Here is a 10,879-nt window from a genome sequence, read left to right as displayed (position 1 = left end):
AAAAACTTTATTGACCTTCACTGCAGAAAAACGAGTCTTCTGTTAGCAATATCACCTCTGCCTGAAAGTCCAACTGGCTCTACTGAAACAAGTGTGCTTCACTGCCAACAGAAACAACACCAGCCATCCATGCATGTGCCAGCTGATGGTCAGAGCCAAGGGCAGGAAAGTATCTGATCTAAAGTGATGTTGAGGACAAGGAGAATGATGAGAAGTGCTTATGATTCTGAGTAGTGGAGCATTTATGAGTATATGAAAACATTTTCAACCCTTTGATAATAACACAAGATGATGCTTTGTTAGACAAAAAAAGATAAAAGCTTATATTCCCAACTGAACTCATATGCACTATTTGGGCTGACCTGGGAACACAGTTCACCAGCACTTGTTATTATTATAGCATTTGTGCTTTATTTCTGTAGTTTATGGATTTAGTGTCACAATCAATAACATTACTCTACTTTTTTCAGTCCAACATGAAACATGTTTTACGTTGTTGGTGTACATTTGGAATGCTTTTCACCTGTTTTCTGTGCTTGAAATGGTCTCAAGTTGAGCATCTTGCGTGCCAGTTTTTAAACCTGGAATATTATTTGACATGAATGAAAGTAAACAGCTACAAAGAAAACTATTTTGATTTTAAATAAATATGATTTATTTATTGATTTTGTTCACTGATTCAGCTGGAATCTCCCAGATAAGAGCAAAGAACGCCACACTCCCTCCTTCTTCTTGACATTGTATCCCTAAATGGTCCTGAACCATTACCACACTGGTCTTCAGTCTGACAGATGTATGTCCTCTGTAAAACTTGCGTTATCACTGGTTTTATGCCACAATCTGGAGCCACAGTGACCTCTCTCTCTTCATCCAGAAAGACTTCTGAGGCGTAGAACTGAAGGTTAATGCAACATGCTGCACTTCATGCGGTCCATGTGCTGGATGGCAGAGGTGATGCCCTCTCTGGCAGAGAAAGAGCTTTAATCGTAGTCCTTTTTGAGGATTTGGAGTACTCATCAAACCTCATGATGGCTGTGAACCTGGCTCTGATAGTGCAGAAGAAGAGGATTAGGTACAGATTCAAAACTGTGGGAGGCAGGGAGATGAACAATGTAACAGGTACAACACATCATATCCTGGAAATGATCTTTAGCCTTCTGCTGAACTGCTGTGAAATACAATTCTCTTACTTACAGCTCTTACTCCACCTGACTGGGTAAGAAGTACTTTGTTGTGACCTAGGCCTGTCATGTGACATCACTCAGTCAGGCTTAAGAGGAAGATGATGTTGCAGACAGACTGATTTCTACATGAAACTACAGCGAGGATGCAGTCTGAGATGAACTGTGTGTATTTTGTACCATCTCGTATCATCTAGTTTTATGTGCACGGTGGAGCACTGTGTTGCATTCATTCACTTCAGCCATAGGGAACATTCTCTGTTCATTTAAATTCTCAAAAAAACTGCGCAAAAAACAAAAACAAAACAACAAACTTTCTTATTCTATTATGTATAATATAAAGTTTTCAAGAGACAGAAGCACACATTTAGACTTTATGCTTATCATCATTCATACTGATTATACTGTAATTTAATTAACGAATAATCGATAACTATTCGGTTTCGCGGTGCGCGTTCCCGTGAGCAGCATGCGCGTACTGGCCAGCACGCTGAACGCGTTGTGTGATGACCACGTGCATCTTTAAACCAATAGGAACGCTCCCTGTAGACGCGCGCAACTTGATTCAGGAAGTACGCTTTTTTTTTTACCTTCCAGTTGTTTGTATCGAGAAAAACGTTAAGGATCAAGAAGCCGAGAGGTTTGATCGGTGAATAACGAACACAGCCCGGCTGAAAATGTCCGCTGGTCGCGAGTCTACACATGTATCGTCGCTTGGGAAGGGCGACAGCTTACATCAGCATGGTGAGAAACATGTTTAATAACTGACGCGTCAGATGAAAGCGTGAAACTTCATTTATTCCAGAATTAGAGATTAATTAGACATGAAAGAAGCTATAGTATTTGGTTAAAGTTGGAGTACTGTGCTGAATCTGTTGACACTTGTTTGTTTTTCTCCTGATCAGTTCTCGCCTCCTTCCCTCTGTGTGACCTCACAGAGGAGGATCTGACCCAGAACCCTCAGTTCTGTAAACTCCTGGCCACCCTGACTCAACATTTGGACCAAACTGGACTCACTGTCCCGCTGAAAACAGAGCTGGACAAGGTATCATCATCATCATCATCAGCAGGCACTGTGCTCACAGACAGCATTACGTGATGCACTTCAAACTAAACCAAACTGCTGCCAAATGTTTACTGGATTTTCCACTTTGTGAACAGTCATTGATTTTTAATTTACACAGTAAATAGTCTGTGACTTACCGACCTCTGCTGGTGAGCAGTAAGTATTGCAGTCACACAGATGGGACTTACAGATGTTTTGTGTCAGGCTGAGCAGAAGCTGCAGAGCCAGAGGCGTCAGTGGCTGCGCTCCGAGAGCCTCCACAAAGGACTTCAGGAGATGATCCAGGACCACTGTATCAGGAAGCACCACGCCACCACACCCCCCGACCAGAACATGGTACATTTCATATATTTCTCCCACAAATGCACAAACAGCTGCTCAATCACTACTATTTTGATATTTCGATTCATTGTTTCACATGTTGTCATTTAAAAAAAATAATACTTAAATAAATAAAAAAAATAAAATAAATAAATATATATATATATATATATATATATATATATATTATATATTATATATATAAAAACTCAATTCTCTGATTTAAACTCCTCAAATGTTTCTTTAGTCCTCTGTGACAGTAAATGTGAATATCTTTGGGATGTGAACAGAACAAGATGTCACCTCGGGCTCTGAGAAAGCAGTGATCAACTTTTTCATGTTTTTTTTTTGGTTCTTTTTTTATTGAGTTATGCCAAAGGCCGATACAGCGAAATCATCCTCATAAAACTTACAGTAGAAGTTAACCGTTATCTCTCTTCTATTAAACACAGTTGTAGCAGAGCGTAGTAAAGCTGACAAAAAATAGATAACATGTACGGACCAGGAAAGTAAACAAACATACATGCAAGTATAAAAATGAATTTAAAAAATCCAACAGAAAACAAAGTGTTGGTGTGTGCCTTTTTATAATACTCAAATCACTTTCAAAAGAACTTTGAAAGAAAAAAAATGTTTCTTCCATCCTAAATGGATCATAAATGTCATTACAATTCAATCTGTAATTATTTTACTAATGGCTTCCCTGTCAGCTGAGCTTAGAATCCTGAACAAATGTCTCACCTGAGAGGTAACATCACATTTTCTGATGGCAGAAAGCCTAAACACAGCGTCTCTAATTTAAATGAAATGTCCATGTGGACTACTTTTTTAAAAACTTGTGCCAGAAATGAATCAATAATGGGCGAGACCAGAATATATGATAATGATTAGCGTTGGCTGACTCATTTTAAATGATTCAATCCGTGAGATAAACATTTTATGGCTCAAACAACTAATCAATTAATCCAGAAATTATCGTTAGTTGCAGTTCGAGTTATATATTTATAAGCTGCACACTGCATGTCCGTGTTTACCAAAGTAATTAGTGTGTGTGTGTGTGTGTGTGTGTGTGTGTGTGTGTGTGTGTGTGTGTGTGTGTGTGTGTGTGTGTGTAGTTCTTTGAGACTATGGAGAAGTCTCTGCTGGTGTCTCAGTGTATCAGACAGCTGGATCTCAGCAGCACTACCAACCAGGAGCAGGCCTCTATTCTGGGTCTGACCCCCCATCACGTGATGGAGCTCATGCCGTTAGAGAAGGTGAGTCGTCGTAAAAATACACAACATTCAACTCCAAACAATTCACTTCGCTTAAGTATAGCTTGTTAAGCATCAGTGCTGTGTTTCCCTTGACCAGAATGTTCAAAGAATGAAACAGGGTCTTCCCAGAGAGCTGGAGAAACATCTGAAGAAGAAGTGTTTGAGCCTCCTCTCCTACTATCAACCTGAATGGGGTACAGTATCTACACGTTGATTTCTATCATGCTACCTGTACAAATTCTCATTCTCAGTCACTATCTTACCTCAATGTTCTTCTGTGTTGAAATGAAGACCAGGGTGTTGTCGTGTGATTTCCTCTAGAGGGCGAGAGTGAAGGTCTGAAGAGCAGCAAGTTGTTTCATCTGTCAGCCCAGCTGGACAAAGAGAAGAAAAGAGCAGAGAGTCTGAAGGAGACGTGCAGGGAAAACTCAGTTCTCCTGCAAAGACAGACTCAACTCTACCTCTCTGTGAGCACTCTTTCCATGACATGTAGATCACCATATATAATGGATATAATTTATTATCACTCATTTTTTCCTTCTTATGTCCAGGAGCTGATAAAGTGTATTCAGCTTCTCCAGTCTCTCATCTTGGACCACAGGCTGAGAATTCAGACAGATTTAGACAGGAAGAAGTTGGACTACTTTGAGGGAAAATGTGAATTAGTCTTACAGAAAATCAAGTAAGGAGTTTTCAATTCTTTACCTACTTCTTGATGTTGTAGTGATGCTCTCATGACATGACTTACAAGCAGAATAAAGTCAATGCATTTCTTTTTTTTTACATATGTTTTTCTGTTCTTCCTTCAAAGGACTGAGATGGTGGAAATTCAGCTGGACACGTACACAGTCGACTCAATATCTGCTCATAAAAAAATAAGGCAAGAGGCTTTTTGTCCCTCTTATCTCATCCAAGCCTTCAGAAAAGTATCGTGTCTGTATTCTGGCTGACTTCTTCTTTCGAAAACAAATCTTGTTGTGTCTTGATTTTAGAGAGAAGCTGGACTCTGAGCTGAAGGCCTGTCAGGCGGAGAAGCAGTCCGTTGAGTTAAAACTGGCTTCCTTTGAGATCTTGGGCAAAGATTTCGAAGCCCTGGCTGAAGAGTACTGCAGATTACGGCAGGAGATAGAGATGAAAAACTGGGCTCTCAAGGAGTTCACCCAGTACAATGACAAGTGAAGATCAAATCTGACGTCGGGACGATGGCCAAACATTCCCTATTCATAGTGTGTCCTCACTCATAATGGCATGCTTTCTTTTGGACATTTCGCATGGAAACTGTTGGATTACAGGAACTATGTAGCACACATGTACAGCAGTGAGTGAACTAACTACAGAGTCCTATTAGCGCCCTTAAATTAACTTGAATAAAGCCAGTTTTCCTAAAATAGTAAACTTCTTTCGTACATCACCATGGTAATTTTGCTTTCATTGTGTCTACCTGAACCCAATTAGAGTTCAAGCGTTGTTCATCATCACTCCTGTGTAATAAGATGCAGTTTTACACTTAACTTTAACTGCATGTGTCTCCATGGGCACATTTGAATGCTTTCTTATCAGTTTAAGGAAGTGAGACTCTATATTCAGACTGACAATGCAAAGTACCTTTGCACTAAAAAACAAAATACATCAGGTAACAGTAAATTGTGCCAAACGTTGGGTAAGCATTGCTATGTAAATAAACCAAAATAAAATTCAAATAAAGCATAACCAGGAATCTAAATATGAGTATATGTTCATATATATTTATATCTGTCTATTGTCGCTGCAGTTGTGTAGTGGATAATGTGTAAGATGTGCTGATGTTAGGAATGTCCATATTGATTATATTGATTACTTCCTCACTGAGGAAGCTATTTATGAAAAATCATGTCTAACATGTGCTAAATATGTTGGCCAAAGACATCAATATTATTAAAATGAAAAGCAGTTTTCTGGTAAAACATATCAAACTTAGTCTTGTAGGTTAGTGCCATTTTCCTGCAGTTTGCAACATAATCCACAAGATGGCAGTATACTTTAAATTTTGAGAGATGCCTGCATACTTTTTGTAAATATTCTATAATAATTTCAATAACTCTGCACATTTATTTGGTATGATGAACTCTTAGTAGGTGTTCTTGTTTTGCTTTTGTATACTTTCTACTTATCCGGCACACAGCCTTGTTTTTTTGTTTTTGTTTTTTTTTTTAAATCAAAGAATTTAAAATGGGCACAAAATGAATGAAATTGATTTATTTTTATAGTTAAAGTCCTTAATTGTGCATAATGATTTATAATTGGAGCTGTGCAATGGGCTGACTTCACATGGCACGTCATATGAGGAGTGACCCAAATAACAGGATTTTGTCACCATGTTCATATTTAACACGCAGATATTATAGCCCCCATACTGTTTTTTTTTTTTATTATTTTATTTTATTAATGCAGCATTGTGGGAAATGCAGTTTTATCATGGAACAAATCCATTAAACAGCCCTACACATGTACACCCATACAGAGTGAAGCCTGTGGTTGACGCCCACTCCGTCCTCGACAATCTTTGGTTGAGTTTCCACTGACGACAAACGGAAGTAGGTAAGAGTGAAGCATCTCGCTGTTAAACGCTCTCTGGTGTCCTCTCATCATCACCGGCAGCAGCAGCCTCAGCAGCCCCGCCTCGCTCACGCGAACCGCTGGGCTGGTTCACCTCCAACAACACAAGCCCACATCTGGCTGTCACACACACACACACACACACACACACACATACATACACAGCAGTGCAGAGCAGCTCCGACCGGTACCGCGCGGCATGCGTACACTCACACACCGGGACACACGGAGTGGACTTTAATCAGAGCGGCGCTATGGCTGAGGTGCGAAAATTCACAAAGAGGTTAAGCAAACCGGGCACGGCCGCGGAAGTGAGGCAGAGCGTGTCGGAGGCTGTGAGGAGCACCGTGGACCTTGTGGTGAGCCGAGCCGAAAAAAAAAAAACGCTGTGTGTGGACCGGCCTCGGTCATTTTGAGCTAACGGGGATAATGTAACTAACTGGTTCGCCTGCTAACCCCCTCCTCTCTGTCTCTGTCCTCCCTTTTTCTTTTTACATCGCTGTTGGCTTATTTTCACATTCTCCAGACTCTTCTTATTTCTGTTTTTCCAGTTTTCATTCACCGAGTTTAACATCTCCACGCAGCCTCCCTCTGCTGCCTCTGCCTGCACTGAAACAATTTCACCGGCACCGCTTTATTCTCTTATAACGCCAATAGACAGGTAATTATGGAGCCGTTATATACTCCCAATTCATCTCCCATATGTTGGCTTGGCTTTTCTAAATTGCCGGCGTTACAGAATAGTATGACATTGTCCGCGGGAACACATGGTTTTTCAGTCTTGTTGCGGCTCCTTTTGTGTGCTGGCGGATGCGGAGCGGTGCCAGTTGGACAGCTGCAGCATGGCTACCCCTGTCCCTGCCTTGGATCAGTGTGGTGTGTGTGTGTGTGTGTGAGAGAGAGAGCCTCTTTATTTCTGAGGCAGTTCATGCATGTCCTTAAAAAACTGATTTCTATTGCTTATGATGACTGTGCATGAGCTTTCTTAATGGTTTTATTGTTTGGATGGATGGGCTTGGAACAGGCTGCAATAATGAAGGATCAGGCGCAGTGGCTTGTGATGAATGCCACTTAGGATCCTGCTGATACAAGCATTTGTGTGTGTGTGTGTGTGTGTGTGTGTGTGTGTGTGTGTGTGAACTTATTCACATGTCAGTGTGTTAAAGCCGTGACTGACATTTCTGTCGAGACTTCCAGTGTGGATTGATGCTCGCCTGCTGATCGTCCACAGCCTGCACGCTCATATCTTGTCACATCTTTTCTCATGATGTGACAGTCGACAGACTGCATCTTCGACCCCCCCGGAACAGTCACACACCCTCGGCTGTTTACAGATAGAGCCGGGTTAGTTTGGATAAGAGAATCTCCCATGGGATTAGTCTTATGATGATCATCTAGAGGAGTGTGACGCAAATATCAGAGTGATCAATCACGGGATAAAAGTTTCCGATTTCCGCAACAGAGGTTGGAATGTGTGTGTTTGTGTCTGTAGCCACGTGTGATATGTGTGTGTTTTTTTTGCTCTGGTTTAGAGTAGCAGGCTTTGGCTGTTTATGGAGTAAACGGTTGGCTCGGTAACTGAGAACAAACGTTGTTTTGTGGACTTTTTCGTGGCCCGCATTGCTTCCATATGGGGGATTCCCTCGGGCATGCTGTGACCATGCATGCTTCCTCTGTGGATGTGTCCGTGTGTTCATTCTCTCACTTCTTCATCTCTTGTAAAGAGATTTGTGCAGTTTCCTTCCGTGTTCTTTAAGTTTTTCAAGTGAACAGGCTGGGTCCATGGGTTTCAAAGCAGAAGTTTCTACAAGCATAACACGGAACTATGTTTTTTCTAAATGATTCAGAACACCCTTGGGGCCAATTGCTTCACGAGAAGTTCCATCAGCTGATGTGTCAGTGATTATTGGAAAAAGTCGTGATTAGGTTCACATCTGTGTCTGCGTTTAGTGGTCTTTTACATTAACGTGTTTGGAAGGCAGTTGTCAGACTTAAAAGTGAAAGAGACCGTGTAGCAATAAAAAGATGATGTGTGAAACTGCTGGTGTATCGATGGCTGCCGTCATGCAGGTCACAACTTCCTGCTGTCTCTCTGGTGTTCTCAGTTCAGCGCAAAAACAAAGACTTGATTCTGTTTTAAACATAGATGGGGGTAGCCACATGTTCTCAGCTGTGCTGTAGTCAAGACCGCCTTTGTCGGGCTCCAGGACAAGGACTAGTCAAGACAGAGTCAAGACCGAGATAGAAGAAAGTATCTTTGAGAGTCAGTGTAAGTGCAGTGTAATGACGCCGTAAGATCAAATTAGGCCATGTTATTTACTTCAAATACAGAAATTTCACTTGATATCACCCTCATCACTCTTCAAAGACAAAACAGGATGTAACTCCCACCCGACAGACTGTTGTTCTGTGTGTGTGTGTGTGTGTGTGTGTAGATCAAAAAGCGAGTGCTAAAATGTGGAGTGGACCCTTTTCGACACAGGTGGTACTAATTGGCTCTGCTGCCTCGTTAACATCATTAGTTCCACCTGTGCTGAGTTAAACTGTCTGCTGTAAAAAACAAAAATGAATCTGATTCAACTGAGCTCAATAAAATAGACAAGATAGTTTGGATGCCGGCGAGAATATATAATATATATAATATATATATAATAAGTTATATTGAAAAGCAAAAACATAAAATACATTTTTGGACTGCCGGTAAGGAAGGAAAGAAACAAGCAGACAGGTCAGTGAAACCTAAAGACACCTCTGTTGCTCCTGAAGTCAGTGTAGTTCAGAATCAGAGTCAAATACTTTAATAATCCCAGGGGGAAATATTTTTTTGTTAGAGTACTCCAGTATACAAACAAACAACATATGTAACGTAGCCATCTATTAAGGACAATATATGTATATATATATCAACTATATATATATATTAAAGGTTCAATGGTGCTGCAGGCAGATGTTGGTTTGCAGAGGGTGGGATCTACAGGACAACGATGACAACATGCGGGATCTCTCTCAGCAGATAGTATGGACGGAGTCCAACGGCTAGCTTTTGGAGGCGTAAGAAACTTTGCTATCTTGAAACCTCTTGATAATGTCATGTCATTAAAACTCTATAAAACTTGGCTTAGGGTTAGGAATTAGGGTTTAGGGTTAGTTGCCCCAGTATTGTGGCGTTACCTGTAAATAACGGTTCAGTCTATTTATGGGGCCCTGGGGACGGGGCATCTTTTTGGGAAATGATGACAACAGCAACAAAGAAAGTTTGGGAACCACTCCGAAGGAATGTGGTGTTGACATCTCAGAGGACGTAAAAACACCAGCGTCCATGCAATACAACAATGTCAATGAACAGTCAGCAGCGATGTCACCCCCTGTGGATTAAATGCTACATCTTAAGTATTCCTATGAGTCCGGGTGACGTTTTTCTCTGCCATGGTGAAACCATGCCATGTGTGTCTATATTTGGTCATTTCTTTTGGTTACTGGAGGATTAAGTGCTATTGTGCATGGGAAGGTTGAGTAAACTGGACCTTAAAGTCAAAATAATCAGCATTAAATTTGGCGTTTAACCACTGTATCTATCTGTAGCTCTCTAATGTGAATGCAGCAAGACGCTTTATTAGTATATTAATACATGTAATATACAGTATATTTGGAACAAACACAGAGTGAAACAGGGATTAAAGTGCCTGACTGTGCTGCTTATATATACACACACAGATTGGAGCACTTAGCAGGGTCAGCCGTGGGACAGTGGAGCTGCCTCATGCTGTATGTGACTTGCACGTCAGCGCTCAGTCCAAGCCTCCTGAGCCAACGTGATAAAATCCACCTGGTCGCGTTGGAGCAGCGAGTGCGTTTACATCTGCTGAGCCAGTAATGGGACACAGACATCTGGAAATGCACCCTCGCTAACATCATCATCATCATCATAGTCCCCTTGGAGGCACACAGGGAGCCGTGCCTTGTACTCAGTGATTGGTGCTTGAGTGTTCTCCGGCCAGGTCGATAGCTCAGAGGAGAAAGTGTGAGTCGTAATGGGAGGCTGACATATGTAAGATAGGAAAGTGCCCCGATGGCTTGCATCATACAGTTACACCCATATGTTTGGCCATGTCCTCTAGCGTTTTAGCATCTCTGTGTTTCACAATCTGCAAGGCTGTGGTTTGACAGCTGCCTGAATGTGATTCTAGAGCTCCTCTATGAAAGAAGAACTCCCTCTCTGTCTTTCCTTCCCTCTTTGCTTGCTTCCCCCTCCCTCCCTCACTCCCTGCCTCTGTAACATGATCGGCGTTGCAGTCGAGCCACCGCGTGCTGCCGAAACAGTCGCCTCCGACTTGTAGCGCTGCGGTTGAGCTTGTTACACATGACAGGAAGCAGAGCTGCTGCTTTGGGTGCAGGGGCGTACACAGCCATGTGTAATGCTTTCAACAGACTCGAAGGTGTTACTTTGCCGCTGCTCAGGT

The 10,879-nt window shown here is 41.7% G+C and overlaps 2 protein-coding genes across 4 annotated transcripts in view; both read left to right on the top strand.

Annotated features, from left to right (window-relative positions):
• The first annotated feature begins 1,722 nt into the window (after positions 1 to 1,722).
• Positions 1,723 to 5,547, top strand: haus4 (HAUS augmin-like complex, subunit 4). The gene is made up of 9 exons (XM_019273449.2): positions 1,723 to 1,925; positions 2,087 to 2,226; positions 2,452 to 2,583; positions 3,684 to 3,824; positions 3,922 to 4,018; positions 4,146 to 4,291; positions 4,376 to 4,506; positions 4,636 to 4,704; positions 4,817 to 5,547. The coding sequence occupies exons 1-9, from the start codon at positions 1,859 to 1,861 to the stop codon at positions 5,001 to 5,003; spliced, it is 1,110 nt and encodes a 369-aa protein (XP_019128994.1). The 5' UTR covers positions 1,723 to 1,858; the 3' UTR covers positions 5,004 to 5,547.
• Positions 5,548 to 6,409: 862 nt separating this feature from the next.
• dock11 (dedicator of cytokinesis 11) overlaps positions 6,410 to 10,879 on the top strand; it is a 52,235-nt gene continuing 47,765 nt past the window's right edge. For 2 of the 3 annotated variants that reach the window (XM_019273462.2, XM_010737274.3), the window contains exon 1: positions 6,412 to 6,778. In XM_019273462.2, coding sequence (XP_019129007.1) covers positions 6,674 to 6,778 — 105 coding nt within the window. In that variant the 5' untranslated portion in view covers positions 6,412 to 6,673. Of the gene's footprint in view, positions 6,779 to 10,879 lie in introns of all 3 variants that reach the window. The other variant, XR_002042822.2, reaches the window with a different exon arrangement.

The sequence above is a fragment of the Larimichthys crocea genome, chromosome XIV (assembly GCF_000972845.2).
Source record: "Larimichthys crocea isolate SSNF chromosome XIV, L_crocea_2.0, whole genome shotgun sequence".
In the NCBI taxonomy this organism is placed as follows: domain Eukaryota; kingdom Metazoa; phylum Chordata; class Actinopteri; family Sciaenidae; genus Larimichthys; species Larimichthys crocea.
Note: the sequence above shows the minus strand (reverse complement) of the source record. Positions and strands in the feature narration are given on the sequence as shown.

What these genes read in the sequence shown, in the direction of transcription:
- haus4 (XM_019273449.2), top strand. Translation starts at nt 1,859, where the DNA reads ATGTCCGCTGGTCGCGAGTCTACACATGTATCGTCGCTTGGGAAGGGC. An exon ending in TGAAAACAGAGCTGGACAAG is followed by an intron (nt 2,227 to 2,451) that starts GTATCATCATCA and finishes GTTTTGTGTCAG; the next exon opens with GCTGAGCAGAAGCTGCAGAG. An exon ending in TTAGTCTTACAGAAAATCAA is followed by an intron (nt 4,507 to 4,635) that starts GTAAGGAGTTTT and finishes CTTCCTTCAAAG; the next exon opens with GACTGAGATGGTGGAAATTC.